The sequence below is a fragment of the Lathamus discolor genome, chromosome W (assembly GCF_037157495.1).
Source record: "Lathamus discolor isolate bLatDis1 chromosome W, bLatDis1.hap1, whole genome shotgun sequence".
In the NCBI taxonomy this organism is placed as follows: domain Eukaryota; kingdom Metazoa; phylum Chordata; class Aves; order Psittaciformes; family Psittacidae; genus Lathamus; species Lathamus discolor.
The window spans coordinates 1451752-1469985 of NC_088908.1; the positions used below are offsets into that span (position 1 = coordinate 1451752).

General features: G+C 44.2%; 1 protein-coding gene across 13 annotated transcripts in view; it reads right to left on the reverse strand.

Annotated features, from left to right (window-relative positions):
- Nucleotides 1-18234, reverse strand: part of LOC136004249 (nuclear pore complex protein Nup93-like) — a 94088-nt gene that overhangs the window by 38577 nt on the left and 37277 nt on the right. For 9 of the 13 annotated variants that reach the window (XR_010608323.1, XR_010608319.1, XR_010608325.1 and 6 more), the window contains exons 3-5: nucleotides 8739-8812; nucleotides 8225-8351; nucleotides 5167-5291 (exon numbers count right to left, since the gene is read on the reverse strand). Coding sequence is in view for 4 of the 13 variants with exons in the window: in XM_065660581.1 (XP_065516653.1) it covers nucleotides 5167-5244 (78 nt within the window). In the remaining 9 variants the exon portion in view is untranslated. Of the gene's footprint in view, nucleotides 1-5166; nucleotides 6312-8224; nucleotides 8352-8738; nucleotides 8813-13411; nucleotides 13466-18234 lie in introns of those variants that run through there. The other 4 variants (XR_010608317.1, XR_010608321.1, XR_010608328.1 and 1 more) reach the window with 3 other exon arrangements.

Sequence of the window (18234 nt, forward strand, 5' to 3'; positions counted from 1 at the left end):
TTGGTCAATGAAAAAATGAACATGAGCCGGCTGCAGTGTGCGCTCGCAGGCCAGAAAGCCAACCATATCCTGGGCTGCATCAAAAGGAGCATGACCAGCAGGTCAAAGGAGGTGATCCTGCCCCTCTACTCTGCTCTCGTGAGACCTCACTTGGTGTATTGTGTGAAGTTCTAGTGTCCTCAACATAAGGACATGGAGCTGTTGAAGCAAGCCCAGAGGAGGCAAGGCCATGAGGATGATCAGGGGATCGGAGCACCTCCTATATGAAGACAGGCTGAGAAAGTTGGGGCTGTTCAGCCTGGAGAAGAGAAGGCTGCGTGGAGACCTCATAGCAGCCTTCCCGTATCTGACAGTGGCATTCAAGGATGCTGGGGAGGGATTCTTCATTAGGGACTGTAGTGACAGGACAAGGGGTAATGGGTTAAAATGTAAACAGGGGAGGTTTAGATTGGATATAAGGAAGAAGTTCTTTACTGTAAGGGTGGTGAGGCACTGGAATGAGTTGCCCGGGGAAGTTGTGAATGCTCCATCCCTGGTGGTGTTCAAGGCCAGGTTGGACAGAGCCTTGGGTGAGATGGTTTAGTGTGAGGTGTCACTGCCCATGTCAGGGAGGTTGGAACTTGATGATTCTAAGGTCCTTTCCAACCCTAACTATTCTATGATTCTATGATTACTTGCACACCAAACCCCACGCTATAAAGATACATTATTCATCACTCTCATATGCATATGCACATTCCTCAGCAGAAGTTTGGGCAGACTTTTTGTCACCATTCCAAATGGCTTGGTGAGTAGATGCAGTGAATAAACTGAGCTGGAGAAACCCCAACAATATACACTACAGTGCAGTGGGGAGTGGAAAGCATCTTGCAGTCCTTGGGATTTAAGGGATATGAAGACATGACACAGAGGGATGGATCAGAAACTGACAATGCCTCTCTGTCACTGGAGGAACGTGATGCCTGACAGCAGGAATGGAAGAAAGAAAAACCTGGAATAAAAGGACAAAATAAACCCCTAGTGGAACAAGACTCAGAACTGAGACAAGGAGGGCACAAAATTACAAAATGGAATATATAAACCTTTAGAATTAGTTTTGAGTAATGTTAAGTTTTATGGCTTTGTAACAGTAGCAGTGGAAAATTACTGAGGTGCAGGATACATGGAGAAAAAAATAGAGTACAGCTAGAGAACATACTGAGAATTCTCACACAAGGTAAATTGTTATAGTTGACATAGTTTTAAGAAAAACAGTCTAGAAAAACAGGACATAGGGATAAGTAGTATCTGGGAACGGCAGGTGTCCAGGATGGGCTACAGCTAAACTAACTGATAAGTAGGAGGATAGGAGTCTCTGGCGTAATGTATGTATGCCCAGTGACTATAAAAGGACAGTGTGTGTGGCAACTGGGGAGACACATGTTAGGAGGAGCTATCCCCCGTGTCTCCCGGCGCCGCAATAAAGAATACCTGCTTGTTAGCTTGAAAACTTTGTTGGCAAGTTTCTTCCTGGAGTTTTCTCCGAATCAGAACACACCCCTTGAGAGTATAGGTTTTTGATACCTTGAAAACAAAATTCAGGCTTTCCTCCATTTTTGCCTAAGAAGCATCTTTTTATTAGCTTTGGTTTTCCCTTACAGGGAGAAAGCCAGGCTGGAGGACAAGGAAGACGAGAAAACCCTAATGGCAAGTCCTGCACTAGGTTCTTTGAACCATGATCTTAGCCTGTTAATTGGTCTTATTTCCATAAATAATAAGTTGGTATTTCACTCTGCCCATATTAGCTTGCCCAAAGCTTGAGAATTGGCTCTCAGGCAAACAGGACCCCTGCTGAGTTTGGATCTATGCCTTTTCAGTTGATTCTCCATCTCCAAAGGATATCACTTAAACCTCTATTATATTCTACAGAATGTGTCTGTTTGTGTCACACACAAAAAAATACTTACTTGACTGGAACAGGGCGTTAGAAGAACAACCTGCTGTGAGGAGGTCAGATAACATGTTTTTAACACAGTAGATGCACTTCAAACCTATCAGACCTCAAGACCTTCGACTTTTTGAGGCTAAGACTAGAATATATCAAGGATTTTAAATGCTCTTGAAATGACATACTGATACTGTCCATCATATTTGAAAAATCGTGGCAGTCAGGTGAAGTTCCTGATGACTGGAAAAAGGGAAATATAACCCCCATTTTCAAGAAGGGGAAAATGGATGACCCAGGGAACTACAGACCAGTCAGTCTCACCTCTGTGCCTGGCAAAATCTTGGAGCACATTCTCCTGGAAGGCATGCTAAGGCACATGGAAAACAACAAGGTGCTTGGTGACAGCCAGCATGGCTTCACTAAGGGGAAATCCTGCTGATCAATTTGGTGACCTTCTATGATGGGGCTACAGAACTGATGGACAGGGGTAGAGCAGTTGATGTCATCTACCTGTACTTGTGCAAAGCGTTTGACACTGTCCCACACAACATCCTTGTCTCTAAATTGCAGAGACATCAATTTGATAGGTGGACCACTCAGTGGATAAAGAACTGGCTGGATGGCCACACACAAAGAGTTGTGGTCAGTGGCTCAACGTCCAGCTGGAGATGAGTAACGAGTGGTGTCCCTCAGGGATTGGTGTTGGGACTGGTCTTGTTCAACATCTTTGTGGGTGACATGGACAGTGGGATTGAGTGCGCCCTCAGCAAGTTTGCCGATGACACCAAGCTGTGTGGTTCAGTGGAGGGAAGGAATGCCATCCAGAGGGACCTCGACATGCTTGTGAGGTGGGCTGATGCCAACCTCATGAAGTTTAACCAAGCCAAGTGCAAGGTCCTACAACTGGGTCAGAGTAATCCCAGGCACAGCTACAGGTTGGGCAGAGAAGAGATTCAGAGCAGCCTCCCTGCGGAGAAGGACTTAGGGGTGTTGGTCAATGAAAAAATGAACATGAGCCGGCAGTGTGCGCTCGCAGCCCAGAAAGCCAACCATATCCTGGGCTGCATCAAAAGGAGCATAACCAGCAGGTCGAAGGAGGTGATCCTGCCCCTCTACTCTGCTCTTGTGAGACCTCACTTAGAGTATTGTGTACAGTTCTGGTGTCCTCAACATAAAAAGGACATGGAACTGTTGGAACAAATACAGAGGAGGGCCATGAGGATGTTCAGGGTACTGGAGCAACTCCTGTATGACAATAGGCTGAGAAAGTTGGGGCTGTTCAGCCTGGAGAAGAGAAGGCTGCGTGGAGACCTCATAGCAGCCTTCCAGTATCTGAAGGGGGGCTATAGGGATGCTGGGGATGGTCTCTTCATTAGGGACTGTAGTGACAGGACAAGGGGTAATGGGTTAAAACGTAAACAGGGGAGGTTTAGATTGGATATAAGGAAGAAGTTCTTTACTGTAAGGGTGGTGAGGCACTGGAATGAGTTGCCCGGGGAAGTTGTGAATGCTCCATCCCTGGTGGTGTTCAAGGCCAGGTTGGACAGAGCCTTGTGTGAGATGGTTTAGTGTGAGGTGTCCCTGCCCATGGCAGGGGGTTTGGAACTAGATGAATTTAAGGTCCTTTCCAACCCTATCTATTCTATGATTCTATACGAGTGCTTTGAAATGGAGAGTGGAGTATTACTGACTGATAGTGTATACTGAATCTTTATACTCATTCATGAAAAGCATTACAGGTTTTTTCCCCCTCCTCCCTCCCTCCAATTTCATGTTTGACATTTTGAGTGCGAAGGACTGTGGATAGTGTCCATTTGACACTGAAACATCAGAAAAGGGTGTATACCTTTTAAACATTTTTAAATTGCTTCTCCTAGCAGTTAATATCTACACTTCAAAAGGTAAACTCTGCATCAGCAATTCACACACAAATCAAAGATGTTAGAATCTGTCAGAATAGCTGCCAAGTCTTCAGACTCACATCCTAAAATAATGGGATAGCTGTTCCTAGTTTTAAATTAATTCAGCCTGCATTATTTAGTATTTCTCATATTGGAAAGCTTGACTACCTTCTGAGAAGTCACAGAAAAGTATCAATAAAGTACTGGGAAAGACAGCTTCTATAAAAAGATGTATGCTAACTGGGATTTACCTATATTTAAAAGAAGAGTAATCAGAAAGGGACATTTCATTAACAACTTTAATTATTTCCAAATCCCTATACAGGTCATACACCAAGGGTTTTTTTTTTTATTTTAATGAACTTTGCAGCTCTGTAAGTCATTCTAATGAACAAAGGTTGGGAACATTGTTATAAAAAAATGGGCCTGTTTCCTGGCCTGAAAGCACAGCAACTTGAATTCCCCCATCCTCTATCACCTCTCCTCTCAAGATTACAGTTTTCATGGAGGATTGTGCAGGGGGCTCTGATGTAACTTCATGCTCCAGGGGTCTCAGCTCATGTCTGATGCCTCTAGTTCAGAGAGGTAGAGTTCCCACAACTCTGCACAGAACTGTGCTTTACTCCACTCATGTAACTGGACCATTTTCTTTAAGAGAATAAACTATAAAGTTTCAAGTTGCAACAGAAGATAAGGAATGCTTTAAGTTGCTAGTAAATACCTTTTCATATTAAACACAGGGTCAGTCTTGCCCAAAGGATTTGGTCACTGGATTAACCTTGTATTGCTGAACACTAAAATTTTGTGCTGCTAAAACCTGTAATCTGCACTGCATGAGAAAACAAGGTAAAAAGGAAAGCATACACCTTTTTTTCTTTTTTTGAATATTCATTTGGTTTTGCCTCCTAAGGAAAGCCATAAATCCTGGCTAGCACAGAGTGATAAGGGAAAGAGATGCTCTAAGACCTATGTTGCACCTGAGAAACTGTCTGGTCTCATTAGCATTGCAGACGTTTCCTGAAGGTGAATTTCACCCCAACATGTTTTATGCCTGGGTATATTGACCTAATATGTGTTCCTAAGTTTCCAGCTTGCACAGATTTTGACCAAAACAGAGCTTCAGCAATAGGAGCTCCACTGCCTGTAATCATCAGTCAAAGAAACAATCATAAACAATGCATTCTGCTAGTCACAGCTGTTCTTGAATTAAATAGAGATTTGATATTTCTCATTTTCATGCAATTGTAGCTACAGAATAATCCAGAGGTGGTTTCAGCAGTGTTGGAGTGCCAGCTGTGTACATGCTGTTCATGACAGTGTTTAGAAAGATGGATTTACCTCATTTTCCTGGGTGAAATTGAGAGCATCTTCCCCTGATACAGAGTATGAAGAATCCCTTGTTTCACCTGTTCCCATTCAACCAGCATTGATTCTCCGTGATACTCCTCAGCCATACCAAAAGTCTGTTGTTGAAGAACAAGAGCTAAGGAACATCCAGAAACACCAAACAGCCCAGCTCTGCTATTAATAGACCAGCTCAGAAATGAAACAGAAAATAGCAATTAGATAAATCTGCTAGGTCAGCCCTCAAACTAATGATGTGCTACATATTAAGAGGCTTCCTGTTCAGGTATGAGGGGATTCAGAAAGTGTGTGTATGTGGAATTAAGACAACTCTCACATTTTCCCAGCTGGTAAAACAGGGAATCTGTATCTCTTCCATGGAACTGCAGTACACACAAAATTTGGGAAGTCAACGCATCTCTGTTAGGAATGCAGTAAGAGATGTGTGTTTATTGCCCATATTTCATTTTCAGGGTTTTACCAGTATGTTTTTCTTTTAAATGGAAAATAGGATAAAAAAAAAAAAATAAAAGTATTAAAAAATTAACCAGTGTCAAAGAATCAGAAAGTCTCTTTCATCAAAAACATAACTCAGGAAAACACATAGGAAAATCAAAAACATCCTTTCACCTTTAAAATGGCTGATGTACTACATTGTCTTCAGATCCAGTTGAGGAATTCATGGAAGGAAACAGCTTTTCCCCTCAATATTCCATATTCTTGAAATAGCATTAGGATAGAGACAATGCTTCACTACCTTTCATGTTATTGGTGGGGTGATGCTAACTAGCAGCCTTGAGTAATCCAGGACAGGAAATAAAGAGTATTTCTGCTAATTCTAAATAGAGAATAAGCTATATTGGATCTTCCACTTTTTTCCCTTTATGATCTCCTCTGTATTTCAAATCTTTGTGCTGCAGTGTATATAACTAAATGTTTTGGTTGGCCAAATAAGTTTTTCATCTCATTACAGCCCAATGTTAGGATATTGTCAGTCAAGGGGCAAAATGTTCCCCAGGATAAACAAATTGATAAGAGGAAGCAACATTGAATTATAGCGCATGCATGCAATTAGGGCATGAGATTTGTGTTTATTTTTTATATTATATAAATTCATTTTATACTTTCATGGTAGAATATACATCTTACCCTTACCTTCACTATAATAATTTCAACAGGGTTTAAAGTATGCTTCGATAATTACAGTATAATTATATGCAATTAAAAGTATTTAATAATAATAGAATCATAGACATGACATGGACAGTGGGATTGAGTGCGCCCTCAGCAAGTTTGCTGATGACACCAAGCTGTGTGGTCCGGTTGATATGCTGGAGGGAAGGGATGCCATCCAGAGGGACCTTGACATGCTTGTAAGGTGGGCTGATGCCAACCTTATGACGTTCAACCATGACAAGTGCAAGGTCCTACACCTGGGTCGGAGCAATCCCAGGCACAGCTACAGATTGGACAAAGAAGAGATTCAGAGCGGCCCTGCAAAGGACTTGGGGGTGCTGGTCGATGAGAAAATGAACATGAGCCGGCAGTGTGCGCTCGCAGCCCAGAAAGCCAACCGTATCCTGGGCTGCATCAAAAGGAGCATGACCAGCAGGTCAAAGGAGGTGATCCTGCCCCACTACTCTGCTCTTGTGAGACCTCACCTGGAGTATTGTGTGCAGTTCTGGTGTCCTCAACATAAAAAGGACATGGAACTGCTGGAACAAGTCCAGAGGAGGGCCACGAGGATGATCAGGGGACTGAAGCACCTCCCGTATGAAGATAGGCTGAGGAAGTTGGGGCTGTTCAGCCTGGAGAAGAGAAGGCTGCGTGGAGACCTCATAGCAGCCTTCCAGTATCTGAAGGGGGCCTATAGGGATGCTGGGGAGGGACTCTTCGTCAGGGACTGTAGTGACAGGACAAGGGGTAACGGGTTAAAACTTAAACAGGGGAAGTTTAGATTGGATATAAGGAGGAAATTCTTTCCTGTTAGGGTGGTGAGACACTGGAATCGGTTGACCAGGGAGGTTGTGAGTGCTCCATCCCTGGCAGTGTTTAAGGCCAGGTTGGATGAAGCCTTGTGTAGGATGGTTTAGTATGAGGTGTCCCTGCCTATGGCAGGGGGGTTGGAACTAGATGATTTTGAGGTCCTTTCCAACCCTAACTATTCTATGATTCTATGATTCTATAATAGTTAGGGTTGGAAAGGACCTTAAGATGATCTAGTTCCAAGCCCCCTGCCATGGGCAGGGACACCTCACACTAAACCATCTCACCCAAGGCTTCGTCCAACCTGGCCTTGAACACTGCCAGGGATGGAGGATTCACAGCCTCCCTGGGCAACCTATTCCAGTGTCTCACCACCCTAACAGGAAAGAATTTCCTCCTTATATCCAATCTAAACTTCCCCTGTTTAAGTTTTAACCCGTTACCCCTTGTCCTGTCACTACCTTATTTCATACTTTACAGGAAAATCCAGAAAATCCAGGAAATATCTAAAATGCTCCATCACAAATTCAGTTAAATGACTAGAAATAAAAGTAATAATAATAAAAAAGGGAAATAAAACTCAGAGCAGTTGGATGTGTATGATAATGCTCAAGTACTATTTCTTATCATTTGAAAGAAACATGGGCACAGCTCTAAACCTGATGCCCAAGTGGACATGGCAGGAAAGAATCGTAACATGAGCACTAGGAAGCATGCAATGACATTTCCAAGCAGCAGCTTTGAGACAAACAACAGGAAGCATATTTCCATACTGCATAATTCAATTGTGGAAATCATTGCCTCAGAGCATGACAGATACCAAAAGCATAAATAGATTCAGAAACAGGATCAGACAGATTGAACATCAGAAAAGAACTTCTAACTAGATAAGAAATAGTACTTGATGAATAGAGTAAGGTTAACTGCCTTTCTTGCTTACAGACTAAGTACTGGTCCCTTTCAAGAGAAGAAAACTGAACTCAGCAAGCCTTAAGTGACAACTCTTACCTTCTTATTGTAGCTTTTTTCTTTGTATTGCTTAAAAAATTCTTTATTTTATTCTTACATGAGAGATTTCCTTTGGACAATGTGATGCAGTATGGCGTTCTGGCTCTTCCACAGACACGAGAATTAAACCGTGCAGCACTTTTGCTGCAAAGGCCTAAATGTGGTTGTATGTACTTCAACAACTCCTGTAACTTGGAGAAACAGCTACAATAAACACACTGTGTCATTGCTGTATGGAAAGTCAGTGTACAAGGCACTTCTCAGAGCAAAAAGAGGAAATAAATCCCAGGTTCTAGGTATTATCACCTCTACAAAAGCCAGCAAACATGAGAAGAGGGTTGGAGCGAGGGTGCTGTGCCTTATGAACAATGGATTTTCCGTTCAGACTCCTGACCATATTAAACACTGCAGTTGAAATACAACTGGCAAGTATTTCTTCTGGAAATTCTGAGTATTTCCCAATTAATTTCTTTTATAGTCTTGGTACCTCTTAAATTCCACTAGTTTATTAAATATCTAATTTATTAATTCCTTACACCCCCCTTTTTTAAAAAGGAAAAAGTGTTTCTTGCCTCCAACTTACGCTCTTCCTCAACTCCTCAGTGGCTGACAGCAATGAATTATCTTTTTCGTTCTTCAGGAATCCCTACAGAAAAGGAGAAATGGAGCTTCAGTCAAACAATATCAGCCTTGCACTAACATCAGATACATACTGTAGTAATCAGCTCTGCCAGCTCTGAGCAGTGCTCAGAGCTCTCTCCCCAATCCACTCCTGAGAAGTTTAAAGGTCATTTTACTTCACCAGATGTACAGCAAGATGCCCATACAGAGCAATGTGAAAATGAAAATGCATTAACCCCCTGGTTTAATATGCATTAAATTCTAGTGAAATGTCCCAAAGAGGTCTGGTGTACATGAACAGATGGATTAAGATGAGCTGTTAGCTCCTTATCCCAAAGGTTACTTTCATGACCTATACTAGGACATATACCATACTTAGAATTTTAAACAAACAGAGTGCAGTAAAACATTTGTGTTATCAGCAATGTTCTCAGGCCGAAAGTCAAAACACAGCACTGCACCAGCTACTAAGAAGGAGAAAAAAAACTGCTACTGCTGAACCCAGGACAGTATCCACCCCTTATTCCATACCATTCACATCATGCTTAGATCTCACATTTTCAATATACCATCACTCTTATCTCAGTACACTCTTAACTTAGTGCATGGACCTATAAAGCTGCTGAGTCCATCTGATCCATGATGTCAGGCTCCATCTCTTGTAACAGTCTCTCAGAGCAGGAGAGGCTGTGTGCAGTGTTCACACTCATTAATAAACTGGGCAATAGTGTCCATTGCTAAGTCCACCCCTTGATCATGAGTCCATCTCTATGTTGCATCTCTGCCCTGATGGCCTGAAGTGTCATGGGCCCACGAGGCTCAAAATAATTCACCGTCCCCTTCAGCAGTTTCTGCAGCTTGTTGCTGAGGACTCCATACAGTTGCCTTCCATCTCCAACGCTTCCAAAGCACTGGAGGGGCCCAGTGGACTAGATAGTTGCCCATACTGTCCCACACACTCTGTCACTCATGACTGTTCAGCCTTGGGGAAAATTTCCTGCTCCTCCTATATCGTCGTTTAACTCTAGACAAGACCCAAACCTGACTCTGCTTAACTTCTGAGATCAGACAAAATGGTTGTGGGTAGAACACACTCTGTGTGTGTGCCAAAATGGTGATCCCCATCACAATCAGCAGGCAGGTCCCAAGGGTACCCAAAGGCCATTCAAACCCTTCAGAACTCTCAAATGATGCTGCTGTACTTGTCCCTGGGGCTGGTGTAGCTGCTGTGCTTGCCAGTTCTCCCACCACCAGCTTCTCTTTTTCTGAGTGCAGATCTTCCCCCTCTGCCTTGCTGGGAAATGCTGCCTGGACTCCTGCATCCTCCTGGGGCTCGGCAGGCGGCTTCCAGGGGATGCTCTCGGCCGTCGCGGGGCTGGGCTCGGCCGTGGGGCTTGGCTCCTCCACTGCCTCCTCCCGCTGCTCAGCAGCCACCTTCCTTCTGGCCTCCGGCCCCGCTCCCGCCGCCGCCTGGTCTCCGGGGCCGCTCTCCCAGGCCGCTTTGGCCACCGCCGGCTCCCGAGGCCGCTCCCCCTCGGCTCCCCGCAGCCTCACAAAGACAGAGGCGAGGACAAGGGCCAGGATGGTGAAGAGCAGCGGGATGGCCAGGTACAAGTCCACGGCCACATCCATCTCTCCCTGCTGCTGGAGCCCAACCGTATTACAAGTCATTGCCATAAAGTACAGTGAAACAAGAACCTTAGCCCAAGCCCCACACTTGATAAACACTAACACAGCAAATACTGGCTCTAAGTAATGTGCAGCATTCTGAAACTGTGAGATCAAGAGAAACAACTTTGAGAGCCAATAAATCAGCATTGTGGCAAGTGACTATTCATCCGGTCAGATCTGTCGTTATCTCAACCCTTCGTGCCCCACGTTGGGCGCCAAAAAGACCTGTCGTGGTTTAAACAAAGTTACACAGCTCGTCCACTCACTCCCCCCCTTACTTCCCCCCTTCCACTCCTGGAGGGATGGAGAGGAGACCCAAAAAGAATGCAACTCCCACGGGTTGAGACAATAACAGTCCAGCAACCAACACACAACACAAATCACTACTGCCACCACCAATAACAACGATAAAGGAAATAACGAGGGAAGAGAACAGAACACCTCACTACCAGCCAACCAATAACTCACACCCCCCCCCCCCCCATCCAACCAAGCACCGACCAATACCTCGTCCAACCCCGCAGTCCTAGCCCTTCCGGGTAACTCTCCATTACATCCTGGGCATGACGTGCTGTGGTATGGAATACCTCTTTGGCTAGCTTGGGTCAGGTGTCCTGTCTCTGCTTCCTCCCGGCCTCCCCTCCTCCCTGGCAGAGCATGAAGCTCAGAAAGTCCTTGGTCAGACTAAAACATTTGTGCTATCAGCAATGTTCTCAGGCCAAAAGTCAAAACACAGTGCTGCACTAAGAAGGAGAAAAATAACTGCTACTGCTGAACCCAGGACACATGTCCTGCTTTATTTTTAGACAATGCCCACAGAGAAAGTGCAGTTACAATCTGAAAAAGGGAAGTGAAATCCAGGTCCTTGAGCATGTCTGGGGACCATATATTACAGCAGCTGTCACCAAGGCAAGGACTGCTGCAGTCACCTGATCTTGGCTCCATCCTGGATGGAGATGTGGCTTTGTAAGGTTTGTCCATGTCTTCATGGGTGGAAGGACTTTGGGAGGGCAACAAGTTATTTATTTTCCTGCTTCCAACCTAAACTGGAGAAAAATTGTCTGGAATTATAACAATTCTAGACCTTCAAAGCACACACCAACATATGAGCAGAAGACAGCCTCACTTCTGATGGTAGGGATCTGATGCTGCAGAGAACACCATGTTTGCCATATCCTAACAACACTGCTAATTTTAAAGGCAAGAAAAGCCCACCATCTCCAAGACGAAGACCTACAGCTTTCTGTATGTGATGGAAAGTGCTGAGCACACTGTGAGCACTGGGATCCTGAGAGCCCTGAGAGATACAGGTCCTACCTTACTGCTTATGGTCCTCCCCTCTCTCCTTGGAGGGACTCATGCCCTGTGCTGAGCACATACCTGCCTAGAAAGGTACACAGCAATGATGGTAAACAGAGTAATTTAAGATGTGCTTGAACTTCCCTTGAAGTCAGTAAATCCAGGCTGAGTATCTTTCTTAATGAGAGAGTTCACCAGGTCTGTTTAAAGGATTACATTACATTGAATGCCAATTAGGGTATGATAACTGTCTTTTTCAATCTCAAAACCTACTCCTTTAGCAAATTAAAATCCTTACACATTCCAAATAATATCTGTAATGCCTCACTGAGGAGAAGTACATTTTTAAAAGGTTACCCTATGCCTTGCGCTAAACATTATGACTGTAGCATGACAACTGCTGCTTCAGTTAATTACAGGTCACTTTTCAAACCTCAGAAGAGGGAGTTTCAGTAGCTGATGCTGGGGTGCCTGCTACTGCTCACAAGACTGCTTCTGCTTCGATAGGCCAAGAGCTCCTGGGGTTGTCACTCTAGGTTTTGGTGGTCCAAATTTCACACGTTGAGGAAGTGAGGAGTGTCTGACTGCTGTAACACTATTTATTCCCCGAGTTTATTGCATTGCCACCTAGTGGTGCACTATGCTTTGGTCACTGGACATTTAGATTTAGACATTTTTAGATATAAATGCACTCAAAAGTCCATCTGCCATAAGAAAAAGTAGAGCTCTCTGGAGCAAGGGTGGGCAGAAAGATGGGAGAGAATTTTGCTCCTCAAAAATCCCAGGCCACATAACAGCTTTAAGGGTTCAGTATCTCTTAAGTCTGAGCCTTGAACAGCAGCACTGGTTGCGCTCACCGAGTTACATCTGCCCTAAAAGCTTTCTGCAGTCCCAGAAGCAAGATTTGACTTTGTCACAAACACATGCAGGCTGTAACAAGGATACAGAGGCACAGTGCTCAGCATGCACAGGGAGTACACAACCCACAGCACAGGAGCTGCCCTCTCAGGGGAGATGCTACTGATTGTACAAGGAGCAATGAGACACTGCTTCATATTCTGTACCCAAAGAGAGAAGGAGGAGAACAGAGATATTGTTAGGAGACAAAGGGCTATTTCACAGCAGCAGATGGCAAAGACAGGAATAGCTAACACAAGTATTGCTAAAACCACAGAGATGAAATCCTCACCTTGCAGCCCTCTGTGCACAAGCTCTGCCACTGCAGGGATCCTAACTTAGCCTGGATTTTGCTGGAAAAAGAAAACTTATCTGATTTCCTTGAGGCATGTTTATGCAAAAAGCTCAAAGAGCCCTCATGTCACATCATGCTTTCCTGCTTTAGTAAGCGGCATTTAATTTTCCTCTCTGTTACTGTGGGAGTCTCACACATTCTTCCTGTGCTGAGTTTGGAGGGGAAGCAGCACAACCCTTCTCCATCACAGGTTCTCTGCAACGCTCACTGCTAAATGTTTCCCACACATTTATACAATATCTGATGAGATGGTGTTTGCAAAACAGGGACACAGGCATAGAAATATACCCAACTCTCCCACCTTCAGGTTCCCACTTTCCAGCTAGTCCAACTTATTCTTAGATGTCTACTACCTCTCAGCATCTTTCCCCAGCGCATTCCAGTTCCTCTTGAATCTCTTACCCCTTGGATTCCATTCGGATCTCCTCACATTCTCCCTCTCTGCTGAAATCCAGCCCCACTGTGCCTTGCTTGAGGATGGTTTGTAAGCATAGCCCCACCAGTGGAGGGGCAGGACCCCCAGGAGGCCGTGCTACTTCCCAGTTCACACCACTGTAATTTCTCATCTTGGGCAACTACTGCCCAACACAGGCTGATGCAACAGGAACTGGCACCTGCCTTGCTCCAGACTGAATTCCAGCAAGGAGGTGTTCCAGTAACTAACTCATTATTGGTATGAAAGGGCACGTGTACACTGACGGTTTCCTTTTGATAGGAGATGGAAAGTCTCTTCCATTTATGGCAGTAAATGAGGTTAGTAAACTCTCTGCTGGCTGATAGAAGTCTCTTAATTACTTCCGTCAGCCAGGCCATACTTTTAATACTTGATCTTAGTACTGAAGCTGTCAAAGAGAAGGCAAATGTTGCCAAATAGTATACCAAGGCCTCGGATGTTGACAGCAATAGTTACTTTTTCATTTGCAGGGGAAGAAAGGAGAAAATGAAATGAACAATCTGGGGCCTTTTCAAGTCAATTGCTCTTTGATTAAAATATTTCCAAGTGATGTATTTCCAGTAGAACCAGTGAATGCTGCAAAGGACCAGCAGGAATGATGACTACATGGTTAACAAAAAAATCACTCTTCGGCAATGGTTTGGGAACAGTGTTCCAGAAGAAGTACCTGATCTTATGATCTCTACTAGGAATTTTAAGAAACTAACTGCTAAATACAATCCTACTGCAGAGGTGCACAAGTCTGAACACACTCCCAGGGTACTGCACCCCAGCACAGCTCTCCTGGACATGTTCTCTTGGGAGAAAATGAAGCAAAACTTGGAACCCACTGCCACAATAACAGACCTTACTATATTTTAATCCAAATTATTGTTTATGCTGACACAAGTATCAAAACTTGCTGGCTGGATTTGATCAGATGGGCCCACAAGCAATGGTGTGGCCAACTAATGTATTCCTGAGGATGGGGACATGCCAGCACAGCACAGGCAGTATTTGTCTCTATTCAGACTCTTCTTCTGCATGCATTACACCAGCACCTCTAGGAAGCTTCTATAGGTCTCCTAAGATTTGTTTTCTAGAAAGCATCAGTTTTTGCTAAAATGACACAGATAAGCAGCTTCATGACATACCTTGGCCTGTGCAATATAGTGTCCTTCAAACAGCAAGGAAGCTGCCCAAAGGTCAGTGACCAAATGCAATGAGCTAAGGGCATTTGTGAAATTGGCTTTCTCCTTGGAGGACTTCAGATGGCAAAATTGCTATGGGGCCAAAGCAGACTAAGGGTCCAAGTGCAGAGATCCTCAGAGAAGAAGAGAACACAAGAAAGGTTGATTTATCAACCAGCATCACTTCAAAGCTGCATGAGAGACAAGGAATGAGTCATTGTACACAAATGCAAAGGTCCACTGAAAAGGAAGGCCTGACAAAGCTCCTCCCAGTGTTCAAGGATTTAGCCATACAAGATTTTCCTAGCCTAAGACAGCAGAGCCAGTCAAACTAAAATACTCAAGTTCCTTACCACTATGTTTAGAATGGTGTTGTGGTTCAAACCGAGCCACACAGCTCATCCACTCACTCCCCCCCCCCTTTTCTCCCCCGAAGAGAGCCCGTGCCCTGCCGGGTAACTACCAGTTACCTCCCTGGGGATGACGTGCTGTGGTATGGAATACCTCTTTGGCTAGCTTGGGTCAGGTGTCCTGTCTCTGCTTCCTCCCGGCCTCCCCTCGTCCCTGGCAGAGCATGAGACTCACAAAGTCCTTAGCCAGAATAAACATTACTTAGCAACAACTAAAAACAATCGGTGTTATCAGCTCTGTTCCCAGGCTGAAAGTCAAAACACAGTGCTGCACCAGCTACTAAGAAGGAGAAAAACTGACTGCTACTGCTGAACCCAGGACAAATGGGAAAACCTACAACATTTTTTCAAAAAAAAAAAAAAAAAAAAAAAAAATTCACTGTTGACTAAACAGGAGAAAAATCAGGAAAACACAGAAGGGTTTACAGTTTGCTAAAACCCAAGGGCCTGTTGTTGCATCAGAGGCTTTGAAAGCAACAGCCATGTTAAGGCTTTTTTTTTTTTTAGAGGGAAAAACATGCAAACTAATAGCTGTAACACAAAACTGCACTAATACAGCCAAACACTGGGTTTGGGGAAAATCTGCTGCTCTACTACTTGCCTTCACAGGGGTCTCGAACCACCTTCCCCCCACACACCGTGACTGTGCTCCACGCTTGTAGGCAATCATGGAATGGTTTGGGTTGAAAGGGATCTTAAAAAGCTCTTCCAGTTCCAATCCCCTGCCACGGGCAGGGACACCTTCCACTAGACCAGGTTGCTCTAAACCCTGTTCAACCTGGCCTTGAACACTGCCAGGGATGGAGCATTCATAACTACCCAATACCTTCTGAATGTGGTCTCGTTTCATGATGGAGGAGCAGCAACGCGGACCTCACTCTGGCAGCAGCAAGAACAGATGCCCACTGTGCTAGAGCAAGACTCCATGCAACGCACACAACTCCCCATGCACACCCTGCAGAAGGGGCACCACCATCTACAAACCAGCTGCCTTCCACAGGTTGTGTGCATTGTGGAAGATGCACAACAGCAACCTTCACTGGAGACAGATCCAGGGGCAGGGGCAGGGCTTCTCTGCCCCATTGGTAGGCCACTGATGTAAGGCTCGGTTTGAGTACAGCCTTTAATCTGTGTTGCAGAGCAAGCTGTAGGCAAATATTGACTAAGTGCTCTCTTCAAGTTTCCAAATACGTGGCTATGTTTTTCCTGAAGATTTTTAAATGCAGAGGGATGCCCTTGGTGTGGGTCTTTGCTCAGCCCTATGCTGAGTGGCTACAGTCTCTCCCATGCACTATAAATGTCCTTGTATTAGCATCCTGTTAAAGAAATACAACCCTACAAAAATCATACACGCATCAAGAGATTCACAATCAAAGCAAAACTCAGGGCTTTGGCTCTTTTATGGAGTTCAGTTTAAATAAATTATGAGGTGATGCTGATGGGTTTGAGATCCATAATGCAGTCCTGTATTAAAAGTATTTATAGCATGCAAATAAACATAACTTCTGATCATCCACTGGAATAAGCTCTTGCATTTGCCTCTCTGTTATCACACTTTTTAAGGGAATACTGAGGAAAATCTACATATTTTAATTATTTTAAAACATTCATTGTCATAACTAAGCCTGTAATGCAACACCTTGCTGAACACATTCTTGCATCAGGCAGGACAAACCTTGAATCAAGCCATCAAAACTAATTTCACTGAGGACGCCATTTTCTCATTTCTTCTGCTGCCATTTTAGCATTGTGGTTCTTCCACATTTTCTCAGAGGTAGCTATGTGCTCTTCCTCTTCTAAGAGGAAATCATGCTCAAATAATGCAGCCACAAATACAACCTCTACATGGAATTCTTGTCTGTGTCATGTCCTTGCATGGCAGGGGTGAAGTGTTGTCATTGCGGACCACACCTCGATTTACCATACTGAAAGCTGGTGAGGAGTCTCCTGAGATGGTGCAAGCTGAGAAACCAGCCACTGGAAATCTGCCAGCACCACACAAAAAATTGATAGAGCTGAAGAATGAGGAGTGTCCAGCCCTGTTATGGGAGGATAGGCTTCTCTCTGGATAGCACAGAAAACAGCAGCTAACAAGGGAGTAGTTTGAAAAGAAAAGAAAAAGGCATAAAGGAGGCATAGTGACACTCTTGCAGTGTCTGTCGCTGGGCTAATTGTACATTAGCATCAACATATAAGCAGCTACAATAACCCACTTGGTCACAGAAAATTCATTTATCAGGATCACATCTGGAAACCAAACTGCCATCCCTATCAATTGAAGTATTTACCAGCCTGAAGCAGCACATTTCTGATAGAACACTAGCAAGAAGGACAAATTATTAAACAAACCTGCTAGTCACTAACTCCCAGCCTCCTCTAACCCATTTCTGCACATTTTAGTGCAATCCTTCTGTCTCCTACACCCCTGTAAGTGCTTTATCCTTCTGTCTGTCTCAGAGCACATAACCTTGTTGCTTGCGAGAAACAGCCTGTTCTCAGGCTTTTTTGGGAAGCAAAAAACCATTATCGCTATTTGCACATCTCTTCCTTCACAATTTCAGGTGCATAAAAACAGTGAAATGCCTTCAAGTTAGTCTGAAACTGTATGTATAAATAAAGTAATGAAAAAAATCAATTGTCTTTACCTCCTCTGGATGCAAGTAGTGAGCCTGGCAGCACTGAGCCTCACACTCTCCCTGTACTCAGGCTGACTCAAGCAGAAGAATTTCAGCTGCTGTGCCCCCATCTGACAGCTGAATACCCATGGTACCACCTTCCTGAATGTTCTTTGGGAGCAGTAGTTATCTTTCTGCTTTGGTTAGAAAAGAAAAGAAAATAAAGCCAAGCAACAACCTTTCGGCCTCCAACTGTATTTCAGACACAAAGTGATGCATGCAGCAGATATTAACTGCCTTGAAGGGACAATGCCTGGTTCAGAGACATCAAAATCCTGTCAGCTCTGTAAATGTGATAACCAAGTTAAACCAGGATGCAAACCCTAAACCCCAGCAGAGTTGGCTTTCCTTAGAGCTACACCTCCACAATGGGGTTTCCCCTAACATTCCTATTGCAATCTGAAGTCTTCCAGAAAAACCCACATAGGGAAAGAAAACCTTTACAAAGTTAAATCTACTTGATCTTGCTGATAGTGGCTGGCTAACACTACAAAGAAAGAGACAAGATTAGATGTAC